Source organism: Cyprinus carpio, chromosome B8 (genome assembly GCF_018340385.1).
Source record: "Cyprinus carpio isolate SPL01 chromosome B8, ASM1834038v1, whole genome shotgun sequence".
In the NCBI taxonomy this organism is placed as follows: Eukaryota; Metazoa; Chordata; class Actinopteri; order Cypriniformes; family Cyprinidae; genus Cyprinus; species Cyprinus carpio.
This window is the reverse complement of record NC_056604.1, coordinates 21,571,469-21,598,547: the sequence shown is the minus strand read 5'-3', so window position 1 is coordinate 21,598,547 and position 27,079 is coordinate 21,571,469. Positions and strand designations below refer to the sequence as shown.

The 27,079-nt window shown below is 35.8% G+C and overlaps 2 protein-coding genes across 3 annotated transcripts in view; both read left to right on the top strand.

Annotated features, from left to right (window-relative positions):
- The window catches only part of LOC109053914 (disintegrin and metalloproteinase domain-containing protein 9), a 1,168,157-nt gene that overhangs the window by 356,587 nt on the left and 784,491 nt on the right, over positions 1–27,079 (top strand). The window lies entirely within an intron of this gene.
- The window catches only part of LOC109094512 (adhesion G protein-coupled receptor A2), an 85,707-nt gene that overhangs the window by 27,388 nt on the left and 31,240 nt on the right, over positions 1–27,079 (top strand). Inside the window, exon 2 of the mRNA XM_042730123.1 lies at positions 12,112–12,183. Coding sequence (XP_042586057.1) covers positions 12,112–12,183 — 72 coding nt within the window. The remainder of the gene's footprint in view (positions 1–12,111; positions 12,184–27,079) is intronic.

The window sequence follows — 27,079 nt, the reverse complement described above, 5'->3', positions numbered from 1 at the left end:
TTACCACAGCCCTAGTAGTGTTTCCTTTACTCAAAAAGAAAAGGAAAAAAGAGAGATCTGGTAATGTTAGCCAATAACCACTTTTAAGGCGCTTAGTCACAGCCAATGCAGCATCATCTTTTCTAGATTTTGGCCAAATGTAGGCTACTAAACAAATAATAATAATAAAAAAAATCTATCAACACTTTTAAGACATCATAGTATTTTTAAGATATTTACAAATGTTTGCTGCATTGTTAAAAAAAACCCCAAAAAACACTTAAATAATATTGCGTTTTGAGAGTGAAAAAAAAAAGTCGCGGCTCACGTGGCATTTTATTAGCCCTATTACTTTCCGAAATAATGAAGGCTAAAATGCCTGTAGGCTAAAGCAACATGTTTACAAACATTATAAAAACAGTTATTAGTTTCTCTCCAAAACAAATCATCAAGTTTAGGCTATAAAAACGTCAATCCAAAAACAAATTAATTAAAGGTGAAGCTGATGCCTACCTCTCTCATTTGGCACGAATCTAAATGTTTCCATATTCCTGATGTATCTGGATGCTAAAATATTATTTATTATATAGTGTTTGTACTTTCATCGACATAAAACATCATCCTTCACATCGGCTTTATCAGCACATTGAAGCGCGGTCACGCTGAACACAACAAATTTTGTACAACGGAGCAGTGTAACTTTTTTTATTTGTTTCTTTAACTGTATTTTATTTTGATAATGAACAGGTTTCAATATAGCAAAATTATGTTGTGGTGGTGCGTAAGGCGTTGGCGCGATGGTCATACTAACGCTCATTGGTTATACAGAAGCCAGACATTATTCAAAGCTGTCAAGCTTTTGCAAAATAATTAAAACTGCAAAGCTTTTGCAAAATAAAGGAAATACTCTCTGCTTTTTCGCTTTCCTTTCCGAAAACTTTGGAACGTGTCACAATGAACTGTGATTAAGCACATTTTTTTCTTTAGTTTTGTTAATCTGTCAATATGATTTAAGTGAAATATATTTAGTGCATATGCCTATATTCCTTTTTATGAAAGGCTATAGTTTTTCTGTTTTCTCCATTCACAGAAGCGCTACAGGTGCGTGTGATCTGTTGAATTCATCTTACACTATCCTCAGATAAACTCTAAGGGCATTGCATTGCCATTGCGACTTACCTATGATAAGTTCACAGCTGATCGGACATTTCACTCGTTGGCTTCAGTGTCACATTTGCAAAGGCCGTACTACTGGGATTTGACAGCAAATTTCAAATATTAAATGGAACGATAAAATAACGTTATTAACCGGTTAATGGCAATTTCTGTTTCTGTTTCTGCAAGTTTCGTTCGTTTCCGGATTTCTTTTTTGTTCCTTGAACTGGTTCAGAGCCCTGCTTAATACCTCACAATATGACTTTATATCTGACATTTGCAACATTACATTTCACAATTGCAACATCATATCTTACAACTAAAATTTATTTTAGTTTATATTGCACAATTTCGACATTATAACTCACAATTTGACTTCATATCTCACAGTTGCAATTTTATCTCAGTTACAGCTTTATAATTCACAATATTACTTCTTATCTCACAATTCTAACTTAATATCTTACAATTATGACTTCATATCTCAGAGTTGTAGCTATATCTCAGTTGTGGCTTTATAATTCAACTTCATATTTCACTGATGTGACTTTAAAATTCATATTCATACATTATAATATGACTTCATTTATCACAAGTGCTATTTTATGTCACATAATCTGAGTTTATATTACACAAATGCAACTTTATATCACTATATTTTGTGGTGTGGCTTTATTTTTTGTCATTTTGACATTATGTAAACAGTGTTGGGGAGTAACTAGTTTAATTACAAAATAAATATAACTATTCTGTTACAGTTACTGAGAAAAAAGTGTAATCAAATTGCAGTTACTTATGACAATGTTAACAATTTAACAGGGGGTTACATCTAAATATTTTCCACACACATACAGATTTTATTGTTTTCAGATTACTAATTTAGATAAGTGATCAAAAAGTAAGCAAATGTAATCAGTTATGTTACTTTAAATAAAGTAATTGAAATAGTTATTAGATTTTAAATAGGGCAACTTGTAATCTGTAACCTATTTCATTTCCGAAGTAACAGCACAGTATTTTACTTGATTACTTTTTAGCTTCACCTCACAGTGACCATTTTATTTATTACTCTGAGACAGAAACAGCTTCTGTAAAACACCTTTTGGAAATGGGTTTCACACAACAAAAGTTTAGTTTGACTACATGTAAAAATGTAGCCATGTACTGTATATATCATATAATTCTGTTTTAATGATACTCTGACTATAAACATATACACTCGCGCAAGCCAAGACCTTATGTGACACCTAACATTCACAAACGCTCACTTTCTAAATGGTTCCTGACTCATTACTATCTATAGCTCTATAGTCTCTGGGTCCAATTAACCGGTTTGTGTTTTTGCCAGTGATATCTCTCAGTCTCTCTCTGTATTAAATTATGCAGTAGATCAGTCTGGTTTTCAGCTTTTATCTTGTGTCTGGCTTCAGTTAGCTGACGGTTCTTGTGCCCGACCAGAGCATCAGGCGGGGTAGATCAGGGTCAAAGAGCTATTTGAAGATCTGTTCGGCTGGCCGTGTCCCAGTACTATGTGTCCTGATCCTCCCTACATCCTGCAACAGTAGGATGACTGCAGTGGGTTAGTGGTTTGGAGTAGTCACCCTCAGTAATGACCTGACAAAGGCAAGATGTCATTTTCATTCATTTTGAGCCAAAACACAGAGACTCACTTTTGGGGAACTTGTGTTGGTTCTAAAATGTCCTCTTTAATTTTCTTTAATTAGATGGCAGGATGTAGTTTAGCTGTGTGTTTGTCCACACATGTGCACATATGCGGGAAGTCATTAGCGGGGTGGCTAGCGTTAGCATTAGTCATACAAAAAACAGCTGTCAAAATCGGTTGATATGCTTTGGGTGTAGCACAGAATGGTTTTACACATTTAAATAGAGTTTTTGTGAACAAAGCACAAAAGACGGTTCACTCCTATACTTATGAATGGGAGAAATTGGCGGGATAGTCATGCCTTCTAAATGAAAGAGCCAGTCATTGATTGGTAAAGTCACTGCGTCACTGCAGCAGTTGTCAGAATCACCGGTTCCCATAGAAACCTGAGGTTGGACCAGCAAATTCGCATGCAGAGTCTTAAGCGCGATATGACTGCGCACGTGCATTGACTGGTCTAGCCTGAAAAATAAGCTTTTTAAACACTATTTGAGCATAAGAAGCAACATTCATTGGGCAGTTAATTTTTTGAGTTTGGTTGCTGATTTGAAATATGTGAGCCTGTCCTCCAACAAAAAACGACCATATAGGTCATTTGTGCAAGCACCTTATTACGACCTATATTTACGTTTTAAAGTTAAGCGGCCTCTAGCAGGCGTAAAAATAATGACAGTATCGCATTGCGTCTGTCGTCATGAAATGACGTATAACGTCATTACAAATCAAAACGCACGTTTATTTAATGCAATGTGTGGACTTTTTACACCGATCTCACAGTAATTCGTACATATTTTACTAGGTGGCTTATTCGTTCGAATGACCACACCTAGCCCCTCCCCCTAAACCTAACCCTCACAGAAATCATGCTAAATTATGATTTATTGAGCATATACATTTTACATGCACGTCCGTTCTCTGGGATCAAACCCATGATAGCATGATTGCATATCAAGGTATAACGCAATAATCTACCAACTGAGCTACACGAAACGCAAATCACAGTGCAAATAAAAGAATACAAAACATTAATATGAAAACGACCTTTTGCCGAGAGGGCGCAATTGTAGTATACGCTCTGATGGGTTGTATTTCAGGGATTTGGACAAATGACATATACGAGCGTATTAGTTGGAGGACAGGTTGCTTGATTGAGCTGTCTGGAGGCATTGCATTACTTTGATTTTGAAAGCTCACAAACGTAGTAACTACTCCAACACTGACAAAAATTACAAGTATTTTGATTGATTTGAGATGAGTTTTCATAGTCTCAAAGGGATAGTTCACCGAAAAATGAAAATTCTGTCATTAATTCGTCACCCTGCGTCATGGTAATGTCGTGAATGGTGGTGAAGACTGACCTGAAAAGAAGAAATGGTTGAATAAAGTTATTTTTGTTTTCTTCGCGCACCAAAAGTGTAGCTTTATAACATTTAAGGTTTAACTACTGATGTCACAAGGGCTATTTTAAAGAAGTCCTTACTACCTTTCTGAGCCTTGAACGTGTCAGTTGCGTTGCTGTCTACCCAGGGTCAGAGAGCTCCCGCATTTCACCAAAAATATCTTAATTTGTGTTCCGAAGTTAACAAAGGTCTTATGGGTTTAGAACGACATGAGGATGAGTAATGATTTTTTTTTTTTTTAAATAAAGAATTTTCATTTTTGGGTGAACTATCCCTTTAACATAGTTCTGACAAAATGTGTCCAGGGCTCGACATTTAGCCTTGTGCTTCTCCTTTGGACAAGTAAATTGGTCACTCACTTTTCCAAGTAAAAATGTTACTTTTCCAGAAAGAAAAACGGTGTAAATGTAATCTAGTTTGAGGCAATATTTCCATGTTCTATCAGCTCTTACTTATATTTGCATGTCTGTGAGATTGATTTCCAGGGCATTTTTTTGCTTTTACAAAAGGCAATTTTTCCTAGCTACAGTTTTTCTTAACTAAACCGCCAGTAGGTGGCAGCACGTCACTATCTTAATGAGTGAGTCTATCATTTATTCATCCGATTTGTTGAAACTGTTGATTCTTTCACAAATGAAGCAGACGGCTTCATGAATGGGCCATTGAATCATTGACCCGATTCGTTCAAAAACTCTGAATCGTTCTGTAATGTAACACAGATGTTTGTTGCTCTGGGATGAGAGACCGTTTTGCTGTGATCTTTGATTGGAATTATTTTCGTCAGTCAATATTCTGTCTAAAATGTAAGTCACTTAATATTAACTACTTGTTTATTGAACTATTGTATAAAATGTCGCATTTCCAATCGTGCTGGTGTTTGGGAATAGTCAAAATCTGAACGTTGTTTTTTTTTTTTTTAAGCATCTGATTTGTTATGTAAGGTGTATATGTTCATGCATTCATTCCTTGGGAATCAAACCAATGACGTTAATGTTGCTAGCGTCATGCTATATTGGATTTTACATAAAAGGTGTATTTGCACTGAAAATGACTGCTTGTTTTGATTAAATCTGCTCATTAACTTTTGTGACAAGGCAGGAAGTAAGACTGGTTTGCAAATGAAAGCAGACACACTTTCTCTCAACATAGGCCACACACACACACACACACACACACACACACACACACACAAACACACACACACACACACACAAACACACTCTTTAGTCCTGATTGGTAACACATTTTCTGCCAATAAGTGGATATTCAGCCAGTTACGCCCTATTAGGCTGTGACACACTGAAGCAGACGAAAGGGTAACATTAGTCACAAACACACACTTTAGAAAGTACCAGGAATTACATGCAGTTATGCATGGATAATTACTGCTCTAATATCTGATTGGATAAAGCCAGGTGTGGACTTAAGGATGTTTAAAGTCCTTTATGATTGTTGTAAGTCAGACTGTATAATATGAACTCAGTGACATCTTGGGTAGCAGCAGATTGTCTTTTAGACTGAAGATAGACATCTGTGGTTTCTCTGTGATGTTGACTTTGCCTTTTATATCAACACTCAGGTCACTCTAAGTCAGATGTGGGTGAGCATAAGAAGGAATTTATGCACTGATGTGATATTGTGATCCTATTGTGAAGGAAACACTAATTAATAATCATTATTTTATAAAAATTGGTACCTAAATTTTCAGCATTCAGTACCAGTAGAAGTAAAATTCTAAGATTCTCAGTATGCATGTGTGTGTGTGTGTGTGTGTATTTCAGTATTTGAATATGTGAAAAATATTTAATAAAATAAAATAAAATAAATTATTAATGCTATTAATCATTATAAGTAAATAATTATAATTATAATAAAGCATTATCATTTACCCTTCAAATATTATTATGTAAATATTGCATTTTAAAAGATACAAATAATAAACAAAACTTTGAAATAAAATTATTCATATACTTATTTAAATCTACTTTGTACCAACATTTTGATGATTTATAATTTATATTTTACAATTATTTTCTGATTCAGTATTAAATTGAAAGTATGAATGAAAGCATGAGTAGAAAGTGATTATTTTGTATTATTGTATTTTTTACATGATTGTATTTTTACATTATTTTATTTTATTTTATTTTATTTTATTTTATTTTATTTTATTTTATTTTATTTTACAACTTCTGGGTTTAAATTAGATTTTGAATCCTACTTTTACTATTCAATATTTAACTTTTACTATACTAGTACAAATTTCTATAATTTTGATGTTGAAAAAGTAAAGTCAATCTGCATACTGTTTGTCAACTACTCAGTTAATGAACATTAGTGTCTGTATCGTGCTACTGTGGTTGCTATTATATAAAAACTTACCTAGACCTAAAACTCTAAACTGTTGGAAAATCACTGTAATGTATGGCCTCTTGTGATGTATTGATTCCATATATGCTTTAGGGATAGACAATAGATCTGATATATACATAACAGCTCAGTTTACTGGTATCTTTGTGTTTTTATTTGTCCATATCAGCCACAAACCTAAGCCAAACCTGTTTTCCTCCTGAGCTTTACCCGTACAACCATCCAAAGCCCTCTCTCTCTTCCTCTTCTCTTTCCTCTCTTCCTTCTGATAAGACTCTCTCTGGTCTCAGGCCCATTAGCCAATGGTGAAAGAGATAATTGTCGTGGAAAGAGCTGGGCATTCGTTTGATGTGGACCTCAACTTCCTTTTGATGTAAAAATGTATCCACTGTGATTATCAAGATTATGGCTTCCTCCCCCTCCTCTTCCTCATTCCCTCGCCCTTTCCATCCCTCCATTAAGCCGTGAAGATTAATTGGAAACAGCCTGGTCTGATGGCTGAAGTTGATGCCGATGTCTTCATGGCTGTCGGGTTGCTGAACTCGTGTTTGGGCAGCATCCTTTCTCACACACTTTCTCTCCTCCTCTCTTCTGCTGCTGAAATACCACATCATATCAAAAGTGGCAGTAAAAGATATCTTTTTTTTATCATGAAAAAGGGGTTATTATTGGGTATATGTATATACAGTAGTCTGGGTTGTATTTTTTTCACCTTGTGTAGTTTTGTTTATTACTTCTTTCAAAAAATGAGAGTTTTTTCATGTGGGCATCTGTCTAATTAAATTGTTTAACAGATGATTTTGTAATGAATTAAATTTTACAGGGGTGTAAAAAGTACCCAAAATTATACTTAAGTGAAAGTACAGTTACTGAGCGAAAATTTGACTAATTTAAAGTAGAAATATCTGGCCAAAAACTACTTGAGTAAAACTAAAAAAGTACAACTTTAAATTGTACTTAAGTATTATAAAAGTAACCTAGTAACCCTAGTTTCATAATTTCTAATAATCTTTTGAATGCAAGGTGATATAAAATTAATAAAATGTTTTGTCAGATATAAAAAGGGTTGGTTAAAGGGGAAAAACAAAACAAAATGCAATAGCACAGGCCAAAAACATCTAGTCAAGTGTGTACAACAACAATTCAAATGCAGCACAGTGGAACACACAAAATGCTCAGTGTTTTACTTCATTCTTTACACCCTTATGCCATACCATATGTATATGACTTTTCTTTTCTTCAAATGAACCCAAACAAAGAGTTTCAGAAAAAATAAATCTTTTGAAGCCGGAAATTTCTGTGATGAAAGTTATGATTGAAGCTGAATTTCATTTGCTTGAAGCACGAAAAACAAACATCACTGGTTCTTGCATGTCAAGCATGCATGTTTGAGCTTTTGTTTACCATATCTCATTTGCATAAGATGGAAGAAAATAAAATGTTGAAATTAATTTTTAAAAAGTAAAAAGTGCTGTTTTTTCTTCAGAAATGTAATCAAGTAAAAATACAAGGCATAGGTTTAAATGTCAAAATAACACTTAAGTACAATAAACAAGTAAAATTACTCAAGCATTTTATACTCCATTTATGTCAATAATAAAAGATTTGGGAAGCATTTTCTTCTGTCTTATAAAACTTGATAAGCCAATTGATTTTGCTGTCTCAAATGCTCAATGTATGTTTACCACTATTTTCCCCAAATCTTTGCTGTCCACAGCCCTGTTAAATGGATCTGTGGTTGATTTTGTTGGGTATAGGTCAGTTAAGAGCCTCTAGTTTAATGCACTGACTGATCTATATTTTAATAAAGTATATATATCATGAAATAAGTCATAAATAAAACTACACAAGGTAAACAAAAAAACAACCCAGACTACTGTATGTGCATATATGTCGAGCTCACAGCATACTTAAGGACTCCTCTCACCCTGACCATAGACTATTTAACCTCCTGCCCTCCAGGAGACGCTTCAGGAGCCTCCGGACAAGGACCAGCAGATTCAGGAACACCTTTTTCCCTACAGCTGTCTCCCTACTGAACTCTGACCTCTGACACCCCCCAACGCCCCCCAAACCACACACACAGACTCCTCACCCCTCCTCATCACTACATCTGATTATTTACAAACAAGCAAAAAACAGTAAACTTGTTATTACTTGCACTACTGTCTGTTCATCCAGAATACTGAGTAATCCATTTGCACACTGAAATATTTTCTATGCACATTTACTGTCCATTGCACTAGTGTAAATGATGTTCATATGTTCATAGTTTCTGCTTATAGTGTACATACACTTATACATAATCCATCTGTATAGTATGTTACACCAATATAGTACACCAATCTGTATATCATGCTGATAGTATTTAAAATCTGTAAATTATGTCCATAATACTGCCTTATTTGTATATTTATTGTACATTTGTAACATATTGTAGACACTGTATATTCTCTACTTACTGCTTATTGCACTTCTGGTTAGACGCTAACTGCATTTGTTGCCTTGTACCTTACATGTGCAATGACAATAAAGTTGAATCTAATCTAATCTTATCTAATCTAATCTAATCTAATCTAATCTAATCTAATCTAATATACTATAACCAATCATGTCTTATTTTTTCATGGTTCTTTGATGAATAAAACGTTTAAAAGAACACCATTTGCACTTGCACACTGCTCAAACTTGCATCTGTCACAATCTCTAGCTGGAGTTCTTATGAGCTCTGATAGAGGGGACCCCATCCTGTACTCTTTACCACTCACCCCGGACTCCAATTCCCATAATCCTCTGCCTGGATACATCATCAGTTGCAATCACCTGTTGTTCATCAGAGCTCATCATCAGTTCACAGCTGTCTCACATTAGAAGGACTTTAAAAGTAGCAAACACACTCTCTGACTGTCCAGAGTCTTGTTGGCTTTGTAGCACGCAAAAATCATATCACAGCACAACAGATCATCCATAATAATCACATCACACAACAGATCATCCATCAGAGTCTTGTCATTTCCCGTCTGTAGCACGCAGATCTTCGAGGTCAGTTCTTCAGTATCCCAGGCTGGCATCCAGTGTGAAGGATCCATCGCTGCTGTTAGCGGTCACCGCTGGTATCCCTCAATCCATTCAATCTAGCCCTCCTGTTCCTGAACTGATTCCCCTGCCTGTAGCGCTTCCCATAATGGAGAGCACTTTATGGAGTGTTAGGGCTGCATACACTACAACAGAACCTCGCCAGGCGGTGCCCACTATGATATATCCAGAGGTGGTGGCTGATGCTGCTGAACCTCCCAAGGTAGTGGTGTCCCCAGAGGTGATAGTGCCTGCTGCAGTTTCTCCAGAGGTGGAGGTGTATGCGGCAGAAATCGCTTCAGCTTTTTGTGTGTTGGTTTAGCTTGTTATGTCATGGTCGACGAGCCCATTAATGAACTATGTACCAACCCTGTCAATGTTGATGAATTCTCCCTGTTTTCTGATGCTTCTGTCATGACTGCAAGCGCTATCTTGGAACTCTGTTTAACTTCTGATGCTACTGCTGTAGAACCTCCAGAGGTGGTGGCAAACCATCTCACAACCTCCATAAGCTATAGAGGCATCCACTTAAAATCTCTCCCCCTCCCTCAACTACTAAGGATGTATGTGAACTCTCTGCCTGTCACGACCAAGGAGGTCATCTTTGATCTCCTTGCCTGTTCCTGTCTTGGACAAAGGGGCTGTCCCTGAACTCTCTGCCTGTCCTGTCACGACCAAGGAGGTCGTCTTTGAACTCTCTACCTGTCTTGGACAAAGGGGCTGCTCCTGAACACTCTGCTCGCCCTGTTATGGCCAGAGATGTCTTTCTCTCTAATTTCTGCTGTTGTATCTGATTTTGAACTGCCTTGCCGGTTTCAATGAATGAGTTTAATTATGAACTGTCTACCCATCCTGTTTTCCCTTATCAATAGAATTATGGACGTCTACCTGTCCAGTTCTCCCATATGTGTCTGATTCCAAACTGTTTGTCTCTACCACTTCAGCCAATGCATCTATGTTTGGACCTTTTTTCTGTCAAGTAACTGCCAAGGAGGCCATCAATGTACTTTTAATACTCTGTCGCGGCCAAGGAGATTATTGGTGAACCCTGTGCCTTCTACCTTGGTCTTTGGGGCCATAAGTACACTGTCAGTTTCCTATGTTTCAGTTCCACCGAGGTCTCAGTCCTGGTTTTCTCATCCGTCTGGTCTGCCATGGGGATCTTCTGCTCCACCATGGTGGTTTTCCTTGCTCTGGTCTTCTGCTCTGCCGTGGTGGTCTACTGTGCCATCTGCTCCTCTGTAATTGTCTTCTGCTCCGCTGTGGTGGCCTTCTGCCCTGCTCTGGTGGTCTTCTGCTTCATCTGCTCTGTTGTGGTGGTTTCCAGCTCAGTTCTGATGGCTTCTTGCTCTGCCCTGGCTTCCTGCTCTGCTGGCTCCGCCCTGGCTCTCTGCTCCATGGGCTCCGCCTTGGCTTTCTGCTCTGCCGGCTCTTCCTCAGTCCCCTGTTGCCCCAGTTCCTCATGGACCTGGCCCTCTACCCCCCCCCCCCATTCCGCCTCTGCTCCACCTCCCTCCTGGACTCTGGTCTGTTGAGTGTCTAGAAGCCACTCTTTAGGGCTCTGACTCTCATACACTCTCTGACTTTGCTGGTGATTTTGTTTAGCCTCCTGTTGTCTTGCCTTCTGTGTTTCCTGATTGTGTTTTGATCCTGGACCAAGTCACTGTTTTTGATCATTTGCTGCCTGCCCTGACCATTGCTTGTGTATCTGGATTACTCTTTTTGCCTAGTCTCTGCTGTTACTGTTTGCTGTTTCTGGACCATGCCTGTTTTGACCTTGCTCTCTTTTAATAAAGCCTGCAAATGGATCCTCACTCCATTGTCATGCCTCCTACGTTACAGAATCATTAAGTTTATTAGTAACGTTCACTCAATTCACTAGGAGTATTTACACCTCAAAAAAATGACAAAGGCCATACATTGAATTATGTAGTCAATATAGAATTTATTACGTTACAAATATATTAAAAAGATTCACCCAAATGAACAATACTAATTCACTACCATTACATTTAAGCAGTAAATCTTTAAATGAATTAAAGACAAATCAATGCCTTCCCTTATATCTTATGTTTTTGATTCTGTTTGATAGAAATGAAAGTCTTGAAGTGAACCACAGGTTACCTCTACAGTCCGACTACTATTTCTTTGTTTGTAGCAGAATCTAATGCAGCAGTCATGGGTTTGTATGCAGCAAATTAAGAATATGTGTGAGAGTTGGGGAGCATGTGTGTCTGAGATGACTGGCCATATAAGCACGCTTGTGTCAGGGTGTTTACAGTACATGCGTGTTTTTGTTGGACATGCACGTGTGTGTTTTGGTTCAGCGTGTGTGTTGGCGAGGGCCTCTATGACAGAGTGTGTGAGTGAGGCCTGTTTTCATTGGATGCACGAGTGGATTTCATTTTATATGGCTGTCTGTGAAAATGTGATTAGTGATTTCATCTCTGCTTTTGCATTTCTTCACAGAAATCTGAGCAACAATCGCATCCGCGTCCTGAAAAATGGTTCCTTCGCTGGCTTGTACTCCCTTGAGAAGCTGTAAGTAAACCTTTCTCATCGTCACCATCTTCATCACCATTGCAAGGCTTAGTGGTTTCTTTGATGGGTGTCTAGGGTTGGGCTTTTTGATTCATTGTGGAGTCAAATGCTAAAACATTAAAATGAGTAAACGATTACTCAACATGTAACATCACCAATAATAGATTTAAAATAAGGTAACGACATAAAAACACAAACATGGCAGTAGCAAGATATTTTTCTAGATATTAATACTTTTATTCAGCAAGGATGCAAGGAATAAATTGATCAAAATTGACATTAAAGACAAGTTGCAAATTATTTTTTCAAGTAAATGCTGTTCTTATTCATCAGAGAATCCTGAAAAATACCAGTTTTTACAAAAATATTAAGCAGCACAACTGTTTTCAGCATTGATAATAAGAAAGACTAAAGACTGGAGTAATGGCTGCTGAAAATACACATTACATTTTATAGTGAAATATAAAAGCTATTTTAAATCGCAATAAAATTTCACGATATACTGTTTCACTGTATTTTTGACTAAGTAAATCCAGCCTTGGTGAGTGGCTGAAAAATCTTACCAACCCCAAACCTTTGAACAACAAGACTAGGCTATCACTATTTTAATTTTTCATATGCCTGTTCATCTAAACCTTAAAGGAGTATTTTGGGTTGTTTTTAAACTAATATATGCTTAATACAGTAAATGTTTCAAATAAAGTTGAGCATATTTATATTATATGTGACAGAATTATTTACCAAGTCTGTACTGTATATGGCAAATTATATCCAGTGTTTCATCTCATATCTCATGCCACATTGAGTAACTTTCACTTGTTTTTGATCGTAAAGTATTGATTGCTTGGGTTTCAGCAAATGCCACCCATAGAAATAACATCCTTGATGCATAAACAAAAGTACATCTGATTAGAAAAGTAATTTCTACCCACTTCTAAAAGACAGATTAGAGATTGACAGATCAAGTTTTTTGTTCATTTTTAAACCAAGAAGTTGCATACTTCAGCTTTAAATACAATATCATTTGACATTTTCTTGAAAATAATCCAAAATATTTGATTTCATACTGAATACTGAAGTTAACGCTGACAGGCAGCTGTTTGCTGCTGTCTGTGAGTGTGATGCTACAGTAGGGAGGATGAGCCGGTACGCGAGACTATCACAGAAAGAGTCTCATTACACCTCCATATATCACTCTGTGAAGAACTGTTCAGATAATAGAGGAGGAGGAGAGGAGGCTGCCAGGGACGGAAGGAGGAAGAAATATGTTGTGCTGCTGACTGACCTGCAGTATTGCTGTATGAAACTGGCAGCTGCAGTAGGTCATATTATTTTCTAATAAAGCGGTTTTGTAGCTCTACTTGAAGCCTGCATGTTTAAAAAATTTTACTTGGTACTATGGCTAAAAAAATTGAATACCAAAGTATTATTTTTAGTGGACTAAGACATATTTTCTAATCGTAAATTTTGTTTATTATGACTGTATGTGGCAGCACATGTATAATGCGTGTGTGTGTGAGGTCATTATTGTGTGCACGTGTGTGCGCTCGTGCTCATGTGTGCACGTGTGCAGTGATTAGCCGTGTGTGTGTAAGACAGGCCTGCTCTCTCTGTGTAGGTGTTTGTTTGGGGTAAAAGGATCTGATTTGCTTGTTTTTGCAAGTGCAGACAAGACCCCCAGGGAGCTGTGGAAGTCAAAGGTCAGAGAAACTGGAGCTGTGCCCGCAAACAGGCGCTCGTACCTGGGATTGTAGTTAAATCGGGCTATAGAATGAGGGGGAGGGCTGTTTGAGTAGATTTAAAACTATAGATGTTAACTCTCTATTAGTACCACATAATTCATTTTTCAGCTTGTATTAATTCAGAAACAAACAAACAAACAAAAAAAATGAAAATGCACTGTTTTATTAAAAGGAGGAAAAGAAACCAGTTGTATTTTGCCTTTTTTGAGGCATTATGACGTTTAATTTTTTTTCTCCAAAACTCTCTTTCCTTGTGTCGCATATTAAAGTTTTATTTTTTTTTTGCTACATTTTTGGTTAGTAAATTAGATGTTGTTGTTCCTAGATCATTGTTTCCTAAGATTTACTGAGACTTTGACTATTTTTAAAGATTATATTAACATGGCAATTTTGTACTGTTACAGCAATGCAATTTCATTATTGGGTTTTTTTGTGACTTATATTGTTGAAGAAATGTATTTATTTGGAAGTATTTGTAATAATATACAATTATAATATATACAGTAGTATAATAATATAGTTTTAAAATTATATTTGTGTAAATATTTGTGCTTTCAAATGATTAATCGCAATTAATCGCATCCAAAATAAGTTTTTGTTTACATAATATGTGTGTGTACTGTGTATATTTGTTATATATATGTAAATACATATTCATACATTCTATATTTTGAAAATATTTACATGTATATATTTATATTCATATAATTTATATATATAAAAATACGTAATGTACAGTATATACATGTGTATATATGTATATACATATGTGTGTATTTATATAAACAAAATAAATTTACACAGTGCACATGTATATTATATAAACAAAATTATTTTATTTTTAATTAACTTATTTTGGATGCGATTAATCACGATTAATCATTTGACAGCACTAGTAAATAAAACAATTATGATGTGATCTGGAGAAATGCACACAATGAGAAAACAGGTTTGAAAAGGCAGGATAACCTTGGATTTTAAAAATAATTTTGTAGGAAAAGTTATGATGATACACTCTTCGGGGTTTGTAGAGTTGAGTTCCAAGTGTATAAATCTATATGTTCATAAAAGAATAAATGAAATTAATCAGAGGAGAGAATGATACTTTTTACAGTAAAAGCTACTACAGAGAGATAAAGTGAAACACATTTGAACCATCTACTTATAATATTTGTTTCCACAAAACTGAAAACACATTCCTTATTCAGTAAGTCTGTAATAAAAATGACACAAAAATGGTATGGGGCACGTTACTTTTAAAAAAAAAAAAAAAAAAAAAAAAAAAAAAAACATTTTTTGGAATTCCTTTTTAGGAAGCCCAAAATATCCTTGGCTACTACAGTTCTAATGCTGCATTCCAATCGACGTCAGATGTGGGATATTCTTTCCTCGTAAATATCACTGACTTCCCTCTGTAAAGACTTTCCATTGCCAGACATTCTGAAGATGATTTATAAAGAAACAAATTGCAGTGCAAGCATTTGCTTTGGAAATGTGTCTCCAAGCAATGTTATGCAGTGACAGCATTTATTTCTCAGGTGTATGCTTATGAACAGAATAATCAGTTACTGGGTTCTACTCTCCTGTCTTTGAATCATCTTATCACATGTTAGTGGGACATCACACAACAGTAGACATTTCTGAATGAGAAAAACTGGACTTTCCAAGTTGATTTCCAAATCTGGTTTCAATAGAGTTTTATTGCACTTTTCCAGGTGGTAAGTTCTGACTTTTAGAGTTGATTGGAATGCAGCATTATAGAGGAGACAAAAGAAGATAAATCTATATATCATGTCATAATCCACTGTGAGAAAAAGTGTGCTGAATAGTATTGAATGTGCTCTTGTCGTGCTTAAAATGTTAACCCCCCTTTTGCATTTCGGGTCAGTTTTGACCCAGAAATGTTTTACATAAAAAATCCACAGTTTTTAGTACAGGAGAAAACAACAACAACAACAAAAAAAAAACATTTTGATGTTGATTTGTTGGGAAAAAAATTATGTAGATTTAAAATAAAATAACTTATGATGTTATGATCAGATGTTACTGATCAGATACAATATGGTTTTAGTTGAAAAAAAAAAATATGAAGTTATGATGTTTATATTCACTGGGTCAAAAATGACCAGAGCACTTGAAAGGTATATGCTGTCTTTTTAATGTGGTTGGAAGTTTATTAAGTATATTCAAAAAAAAAAAAAAAATGCACTTTCAAATATGATATTAATGGAATAAAAGGCCACTTAAGTGTACTTAAAAGAGAAAACTTTCATGACTATGTTTTTTTAACACACTTAAGTACACTTTTAAAAGTGCTTCAAAAGTTACATTTTAAATCAGTGGTTCCATAATCTTTTGTCATGCTAGAAAATAAGTACACTTATTTTGATGTGTTGGTTAACATACTAAAGCACTGAAGTATTTAACTGTAGTCTGTTTTTCGCCATTACATTTAAAATACAGTTACATGCATGTATAATATGCATGCACATGCATATGCATGTAAAATATATTTTAAATGTACTTATTTGTAACCTCATCATTACAAATGTGTATTTACAAATGTATTTAAATACATGACATCAAAGTATATTTTAGTTTACCATAAATGTTTGTTCATACATTCAGCAGTACACTTTAACCAGATTTCACAGACAATAGAAGTAATTATGAAATTACATATAAAGATTTACATAAGTCCTACTTATATGTGACTCTCTAGGACTCTAAAGTTCAGCTAATTGCATTAAAAAAAAAAAAAAAAAAAAAAACAATTTAACACCCAGATACATTTTCAAAAACTTTAAATTCAGTTCGCACTTAAGTATATTCCTTATTTCCATAATAAATACTTTTCACAAGGGATGTACAGTTCAAAGTACTAAATCAGTTTATTTTGCTCATGGAAACCTGATTATAGTCAGGTTAAATTTCTCAGCATGCTCTGGGCCTCAGCCTCCTGTGGAGTGACAGGTCTGTGTGATGTGTGTATGTGTTCTCCTCTATTGTTGCACTGTTTATTCTTGTTTTAATACAACGGTTTAGTGTGTGTGCAAACATATCTCTGTTCATTGTTGCTAGCTTGTATGTATGTGTCTGTGTAGCGTAACATGCTGCTGAAGTTTATCTTATCTGTGCGATCTGTACTGCAGTCATCTCAGGACAGGGTGATATTTTCACTCTTTCTATAGCCCAAAAACAGCTGCCTGTGTCACATTCATGTCTAGGAGTGTTATTATATTAATATCAATCACAGATCTGACTGCTGACATATTTACTGCAACGTTCTTTTTTTCCCTCTCCCTCAATTCAAAGAGTGTGTTATCAGCGAAGCAGTATTTCACTGAAGTGATGTCAAAGCATTCTTTATCATGACACATATGTTATCGATATGACACGAAAGAAAACTGCAGCACTCTGTCTTTTTGTCTGGCTGTGTTTTTCTCATCCCATGTGTTGTGTGCTGTGCAACCTATTATGGAAATCTCTCTCAAACTGTTCTGGCATCACTTCAAGGCTCTAAATATTCTCTAAACAGCCATCTTCCCCTTCTCTCGCTTTTTCTCTATATACTGTATGTATATACAGTACTCTTAAGATGGGCGTTCCTGTGAAATCACACATAGCAGAGTGAAATAATGGAAGAGAATCCTCCAGATTATTTCATTTAATTTGGAAGCGTCAAACTCATTTTAGGTCACAGGCCAGATTTTATTTGTTAAACCTTAGTGAACCGATGCAGAACACATGCACAAATGCATTCTCCATAGAGTGAATGATGTCCTGTATCAACTGTTGTTTTAACATTGTATAAAACATTGTATATGCTAAAACCACAGGGAAGCACAATGAATAATTTCCTTCATATGCCTTTAAATTGCTTTATATGAAATTGATAATTATAAATAGGATTTTGCCTATACAGGACACAACTTCCAGTTTTCCAAAAAAGCATTTGTATCTTTGTTATTAGTGAAAATAGTAGAAAAAAATACATTTACTAGTTAGTAATCATAGTTTCTGAAGATGATTTGCTTTCAACTGAAGATTGGGTCAGTACAACACAAACATTATTATCATTTTCTATACAATGAAAATGCATAATCATAGTTGGCTATTAAGTTTATTTTTAGGGTTGGTAAGATTTTTTGTTGTTGTTGTTTTAAGAATTCTCTTATTCTCGCCATGGCTGTGTTTATTTGATCAAAAATAAAACAGTAATATTGTGAAATTACAATTTGCACTGTTTTTTATTTATTCAATTTTTGCATTTTCAGCATCATTATTCCAGTCTTCAGTGTCATATGATCTTTCAGAAATCAAAACAAAATAAACACGTTAATAACATATTTGAAATATTAATAACCTAAAAGTCTTTTTTCATGATCCATTTATGAATATGAATAAATTTAAACATTTAAAAGAACAACACTTATTTGAAATAGTACTAACATAAAAGTTTTTGATGTCTCTTTTAAACAAATTTAATGCATTCTTACTGAACAAAAGTATTAATTAAAAAAATAATAATATCCTACTGACCGCAAACTTTTAAGCTGTTGCAAAACAAATGCAAAGCTCCTTCCCAATCTATACTGACCATTGAGTAAACTGTAAAAACAGGTAATTTGGAACATGTCACAGTTATGAAATATTAGCACAGGACCGACCATGTTTATATATCAATGCTACACCTTGATTAACATTATAATTGAACTTGAGGTAAAATAACTATAATAAAAAGAGATTTATTATTGTTGTTATTGAGTCTCCTTCATCATAATGTGCCATCTTGACCTTTAAGTGCACAACTCCTTTAGGTGTGACACAGCTAGCATGTTCTCTCTGGAGTTTTCACACTCTTAGACATTATGAAACTAATTCCCTTTAGTATGTGCCTCTATAAGGACAGCAGTATTACTGTAGTGCCAGAGGGCAGGAGGAGAGGCCGGCGTTGGTTCTCTGGTAGCTCCTCACACAGTCCTCCCTTTCATTAAAGCAGACCTCCTCAAAGAAAAGAAGTCCTTCATAGCTCGCCAAACCACCCAACGAGAGCGATGTTTAGCCATGTTTGTTTTATACCCTTATAGAACACAGCAGGCTGCTGTAGGATGTCGTGAAGGCCACATGTTAGTGTGCGTGTGTGTAAGTGTGTCTTAGTGTTGTCTTGGCTTTCTTTCACATACTCACAAGCATGTTATATGAAAAGAGCAATTTTCACCTGAACCCACATACACGCACTCAGCCAAACCCACGTTTTTTCCCTTGATCTACTAAATTAAATTTTCCACCCAGTGCCGTCCCTTAAAACGGCACACAGCCACATAGACACGTACACACACACATCCTGTAATGAGGCTGGCCCCTGCTAACGAGCGGCGACCCTAACGAGTGTGTGAACAGATCACAGCGGCCTGTCCAGCACTGATTTGAGCAGAGCTAATGAGAATAATGAGAGAGAGAGAATGAAGATTTACAAGCTGATAGAGTGAACAGGATGAGGAAAAAGTAGGAGCAAAATGTGGTTTCATAAAGAGAGGAGAGAAGGAGAGAGACCTTGACCCTTTAGTGTCTTTCTATCTTTTATAACGATATGATAGATAGATAGATAGATAGATAGATAGATAGATAGATAGATAGATAGATAGACCATCTTTACCTAATAAACAAAGCTTGAGAAAGACAGATGTGGATTCAGTCAGCTTCCTATGTGATTAAAAGTCCAACAATCCTGCATTGATTAGCTAGAGAATAATACTTTAAACAATAAATAAATAAAACAGATCTCAGTGAGACAAAAATAAATCTTAAGCACGTACAATATGGTTATTTCTGTCTGTGATGTATTTTAAAGTCAAACATTGATCACAACCAATTTTTCTTTTATAATTGGACTTACCCTTGTGATAAAAGTGCACTTAATTGTAAATTTCTAGAGTTCTTCAGATCTTAAAAATAGAATAAAAATAGAAAAAAAAAAACAGACAGACAGATACAATAAACTATGATATTTATAATCAGGGGTGCACATAAGTGGTCCGCATGCGGGACCAAAATAAGAAATGCACTGTGTTAATTAGTTCAGAACGTTTGTGTACCGATATATGCCGCATTCCAGGCAACTCATAACCTGTGTTTTTCCAACTTTCTACCCGTGGAAGTGCACTGGAGCGGCAGTCAAACCCATGACTTCTCACCCGTGAACTCGTACTAGATCGATATACTCCTAATTCCGCGCTCTGACGTCACATAGCCCGCGAAACAACAATGGCAGCCCCTATGGATGCGGTGTTTATGCAAGTGGTACACTGTGAGAAATAGACTTTAGGACAATATAACTGCTTCTCTTGCCTTATGCGCCGTTTTTCCTCCTCTGTTTTCCTCAAATAAGCAAGGAGTAAGCACCTTTGGCGATAGAAATTATTGTAAATGAGCATAAGCCCCGTACGGTCTGCCATGCTTGTTTGTTTACATCTAGCTACCACAATTCCTTGCGCTCAGGCAGTTTGGAGTGACTTGCCTGGAATGCTAGAAAAAGTTGTGTGTCGCGGTTGGAAGTCGTGACTTACAGGCTCAAAAACCTGACTGGAATGCAGCATTTGTTGACAACTGTTAATGCACAATTACCATTTTAGATCGACAAACTGTACTGTATAAGATTTCTATTCAAACTGAAAGCATAAATCTTTATTAGCTAAATAACTAAATGTAAATGTAAATCTAGGCTACCCGCTAACGTTTTCAAAACACAATGCAAAACTGTGACATTTAATTCACTGATGCACTACAATCGGCAGCGCTAAACCTGGAAGCGGATGCGCATATACTTGCCGGCAACTCGCCAAAATAAAAGCTTGCTGATTTAAAGTTTGAAAATGAAAAATTAAGATAATTCAAATAAAAAATAATAATTAAGGTTCAAGTTAAAATAATAATTATAATACAAATTTTAGCATTTAATTTTTAAATTTACTATAAAATAATTGTATTTGTATTTAATACTCCCTTTTTATTTTAAAATAAAATAGTATTATCACACTTTATTATTTAGTTTATTATTTTATTTTAAAAAAGTGCAATAATATTATCACTATTATTAATTTTTTATAGTTATATTTGATGGGTCCCACCATTATCCAAGTGAGTACCAAACAAAATCTACATTTTCTCCAAACAAAAAAAGGCACAAAAACTTATGCGCACCCCTGTTTATAATATATCATAAGACAGACAGACAAAAAGACAAACATGATATGATACGATAGACAGACGTACAGAAAAACAGAGGCAAAACGACGGATACAATACGATACAATCGATAAATAGATAGACAGACAGATATGTTATGATGCGATACAATAGACAGACAGACAGATACGATACGATAGACAGACAGAGACAAACAATGTGATGTGATGTGATGTGATGTAAAAAGATACAATACAATATAATAGATGGTCAGACAGACAGACAGACAGGCAAATCTACACAGGTATTAGATGAATGGTTATTTGAAAATATCTACTTTTGTATTTTTGCAACATGACGGTGAGAAGATGTGTTATTCCTTAAAAAACTCTCAGTGGAAAGCCACCTTAATGAGAACAGATTTCTTGCAAGCAGAACCTGCAATGTAAAGTTAAGAAAATACGCTTGTTTACTGAGAGTGTCCCAACCCTCTCCAGCTAATTTAATGTGGGTTCATTATGCTGTGTTTGGAATTAAGATTAACATTGTTTCCGATGTAGGTAAGGATATGACCTTCTCCAGAGTGGGAGTGTGGTGTGTGTGTGTGCTGGTCACTGCTAAGCTCACGGCACTCTCATAAAATCTGAAGGGTAGTGGCAGTGGCAGTGAATTTCACCATCTTTCCCTAATAAACAAAACTAGAAAAAGACAGATGTGGATTCAATCAGCTTCTTATGTGATTGAAAGTCCAACAATCCTGCATTGATTAACTTGAGAAAAATACTTAAAACAATAAATAAATAAAACAGATCTCAGTGAGACAAAAATAAATCTTAAGCAAATACAATATGGTTATTTCTGTCTGTGATGTATTTTAAAGTCAAACATTGATCACAACCCATTTTACTTCTATAATCGGACCTACCCTTGTGAAAAAAGTGTGCTTAATTGTACACTTGTAAAGTTATTCAGATCTTAAAAATAGAATAAAAAAATAAAATACTTGCAGATAATATAATTAAAAAAAAAAAAAAAAAAAAAAATGAAATAAAAGGCCACTTAAGTTTTCTTAAGAATAACCTTTATATGAATGTTTCCTTAATGAGCCATGAAATGCAGTTTCACATTTTTATATTTTGTTTCTTTAGGTTAACTTATAATGATTTTTTTTTTTTTTTTTTTTGCATCGAAAAGGTCCAGTATTTGTAAAAATGATCAACTATCACTTTATGTGAAACAATCTCTTTTGCACTACTTTCAACAAGTGGCTAACCAACTTGCAAAAAAAGATTGTTTTGATTGTTTCATGCACTCTCCCCTCATCTTTCACTGGTCAAACAGAAAGCCCCGCCCCCACACTCCCCCCATTGGTTGAGCTGTTGCTGTGTCAGACTGTTCAGGATGCTCAAACAAACAGAACGATGTATGAACTAAACAAAGTGCCACAGTTTTTACACTTTTCAGAGAAATCTTGTCCCTGTATATCAAACTGAAATAAAAGAATGATTCTTGAAACTGAGAAAATATACACACTTCAGCTGTAATATCATAATACAAGTTTAACTAGACATGGTTTGACCAGACTAGATTACCTCAGCCTCACTGTTTACACAAATACTCCTCAAAACTCCTCCGCAGCACAACAGCAGTCAAAGTTGTTCTTCCAGAATTCATTTTGAGTTCTTGTTGAGATGTTGAGCCAATGAACACACATACAGCAGGGACTGAATATTCAGGAGTTGTCTCAGGCTTCATATCCAGTAGCGACGTGGTGAAGAAAGTGTTAAAAGAACGAGACAGAGCAGGACCAGAGAAGTGTGTAGGGAAGAAGAAGGGGAGCAGACCGCTGGAGTTGATAGACTCCAGATGTGACTATTAGATAAACTCAAGGCAAGGGGTGTGTTTGTGAGTGTGTGTATGTGTGCTAGTGTGGGTGTGTTTATGTTGCTAGCGGGACCCGATAATGTCTGGGCTTTTCACGAAATGCAAAAGCAGGATGGAGTGACAGAGCGTACCTTCACACTGAGAAACCTCTGAAAGAGCAGATGAGGTATAGTTTTGAGAGGACATTTTTACAGTGTCTGTGAAATGCACAGCTGAACTGAATTTACAACTTTCTGTATTTGTTCTCTGTGTTTCCTTCTTTCACGTCCACTAGAAATCCTTTTCATTTTGCCCTCCTAAAGCCCAGACTGACTGGATCTCAAAGTCCACCCACATGCAGCAGTGTTCACACATAGCCTGTCATTGTCCTGTGTTCATTAACTCATATTGTGCTCTTTGCTGTCTGACAGCTGTTTCTTTGTACTCTTGCTGGCCTAGTGACAGCGCTTCAGTGCTCTACTCTTAAAGAACTGTGTGCCGGCCCAACGTGCAGGACTTTTGATTGATAATTATGTTTTTTCCAACATATTAATAGTTGGACTTGTGCACATTGCTGCAGAATTTCTGCAATTTTGTTCAAGAGTTAGGTTGCATAAGTAAAAATCTAGTTCATTTTCTCCATAGAGGAACTGAGTGAAATCTTTTGAACAGGATGAAGATGATACATTTTTCGTATTTTGTTTAAACATTTTTTCATGTAGTATTGCCCTTCAGAAGCAACAGAAGATACTTGCATTTTTCCCAGGAGACAAAATACGTTAAATTTACCCATGTCTTCAAATTCAAAATGTTTTCACTGCCAACTCTTAATGCATTGCGTCTCTTTCTGGAGCATCAGTGAATGTTTTAACCTTTTGTGTAACTGTTGCGTATGATTCCCTCAGTTGTCATCAGTGTGAAAAGATGGCTCTCAAAATCATACAGGGTTCAAATATGCAAAAGATGCTGGAAAACCAGAGAATCTGCATGATATGGAGGATTTATGAAAGAACAGTGGGCAGTTAAACTGTTCAGGACAAACAAGAAACAACCATCACAAAGAACACAAAACAGTGGTGGATCATAGATAATGACACACAGTATTAGGAATTAACCCTTTGAGTGGGTCCCACATATGGGATTTTTTTATTTCCGTGCCCCTGGGAGTACAGTCCCACATATGGGATTTAGAACGTTCGGTGACGTCGCATAACTGCCAAATTCAAACTACGTTTTCGCACATTGGCTGGTGCCGAGCCAGAAACAGACGTGCACTGCTTATATTATCACAACTATGCAGTGTTCTTAACCACATAATGCATATTTTAGGTTTCAGACATTTAAATACACAGAAGTACTTGTAAAACAATACATTAAGAGTTTGAAAAATACACACAGATGTCTATGGAAGCAACAATAACAATCCATACAAATTTAATTTGCAGATCTGTTTTATTCATATAAGATACACATAGTGTAAGTAACTATAAAACTCACTCTATTCTTCACCCAGTTCACCAGCCACTTATTACTTGTATTTCAGGAGAAATGAATTCACGTGCTGTAAATGCGACTGACAGGACTCTCTGAACTGCAGCGCGAACAAACATGGCGGCGCCCATCTCATATTACAGATCACGCTCAAGATCATTTAGAAAGGGTTTTAAATGACAAAACACACTCATTTACACATATTTGTGAATCGGAATATCAGATTGCTCATGACATGGTATGCAAGTTTGTGAATATTTTAAATAATAAAGGAAAAACTAAATAAAAGCGATCCATCTGTCATACAGTGTTTTCGTGGCTGCGGTGTGTCCCGTGACAAGCCTGACGTGTCACCATGGAAACAGTAAGGGGAAACGTTCTAAGATAAGGGTCGACTTAAAAAAAACTTACTCTGGGGGCACCGCTAGAATATTTTAAACTCACCACTGAAAAGGTTAAGCATATCACTCCCCAGAAGCACTGCAAATGAATAGGGGATGAAAACTTTTGAACAGGATGAAGATGTGCAAGTATTTCTTATTTTGTTTAAACATTGTATTTTTTTCCATTGCCCTTCAGAAGCAACAGAAGATATTTACATGTTTCCCTGAAGACAAAATAAGTACAATCGTGTTTCCTTCTGGAGCATCAGTGACCATTTTAGGCTTTTGCAATTGTTGCGTGAGTCCCTCAGTTGTCCTCAGTGTGAAAAGATGGATCTCAAAATCATACAGTCCCTGCTGGTAAAGGATCTGGAGGATTTTTCTAAAGCAAGTGGACAGTTTAACTGTTCAGGACAAACAAGGGACTCATGGACAACCATCACAAAAAACACAAAACAGTCATTTATATATATAAACACCATTCTGGTCAGTCTGTGGCTAACAGGAAATACACATGCTTAGATTATTTGATAAGGATGTGAAGTAAAACTGGATTGTGGCATTAGTTTTCGTCAACATTTGGGTCCTTTCAAATGACTTGACAGCAAACCTCCTTCCAAAGTCCAACTGAAGCAACATCCCAAAAGCATAAATGGTCATTTTTTGATACATGTACCTAATTTATTTCTGGAAGTGCACAGGCTCCAAGCACAAGGCTGAGCAATTTTCCACAATTCCGGTCCCAACGTTTATCTTGGCATAGAACCTTCCTTCTGACATTGAACAAATATATAATCAACATTAACCACAGAAATGCAACTCTTCAAAAGTGCACTTCTTCATGAGTTTACTGAAGAAAAAAAAAATGAAGGAAATGGTCTGGACTTCACATTACATGTGTATTTAATTCAAGGTCTTAAAATATGCTAGATATTTCAGTCTAAACTGGCCAGACCTGAACTAGATATGAATATATTGGTTCCATTTATCTGATTATTAAAATGATGACATTAACATTTTACACATATGCTCAGATTATATTCCTTATGTGTGAATTGGGTTTCAAATGGATGATCATTTGCTATAATTTCAGTACAAATGAAAGTAAAATGTTGCCTTTGACTGAATAGATGGGATAGAGGAAAACTATTCCAATAATCTGAGGAAGGAGAGGAAAAGCAGGAAATGAGCTGGAAAAATAAGAAGCAGGCAGATCCAGATTTCCTGTTTGGGTAGGAGTGGGTCAATGTAAATTTCAAGGCAGCGTTATAAGGACCCCATTGTGTAACATGTCCGATGTGTGTGTTAATGGCCATTACACGGGGTCACGTCCGTTCCCCCCACTCAGGACTCCAGCGCTACGGGAAAAACAGTGTTTAAAAAAAAACAGAGAGAGAAAGGAAACCGTAAAAATAAATGAGAAACAACCTCTGTGCAGGGACAGGATATGACATGCAGAACCAAAATGGCTTCTGCTATTTGCTCCTAAATCTACGAAGCAACACACCTCACCATATTCCTTCCTGTATTAATATACCAGATTGCTATATTGCCTGGCAATGAACTATATAACTTGATATTAGAAATGGAGAAATTAGAATATTTTTCATCTCATGTGGTTCATCAACCTATTCATGCCAGTCTCTGCTCTCAACGTGCACCTGTACAAAAAAATCTGAAGACCACAGTTATTATTATTATCATTGTTATTGTTGTTTTGGTGGCTTAATGTGAGGAATATTTGACACCACATATTAGAAAAAAAATAAAAATAAATAAAAAATACCTTTCCACTCAGGTAATATTTATTGTTTATTTATTAAGTCAGAGTATCATTCTAGCAATTTGCCTTAAGCCATGTGCTATGTTGCAGTTTCTTTTTAAAATTACAGTTTACAGTTACTTGCAATTTTCAATTACATTAAATCTCATTTGCCGAAATTCTAAATAGAGCACATCGAGTTTAACAATCTGGATCCAGAAGTAAAAAAATCGTTAAATTTTTTAGCAATTGATTCCTAAACATTTGAAGATTGACCAACCTTGATGTAACAGAGATGCTGGAGTTTGATTAGAATCCATGTGCAGAAGTTTAAAGGTAAAAGCTTTAAACAGATGTAGATTAACAGGCAGAGGGTCAAAACCAGAGAAGCAAGCCGATCATTCGTCATACACAGGGGCAATAGTAGAGACAATAGTGGAGAGGCAGGCAATGAGTCCAAACACAAA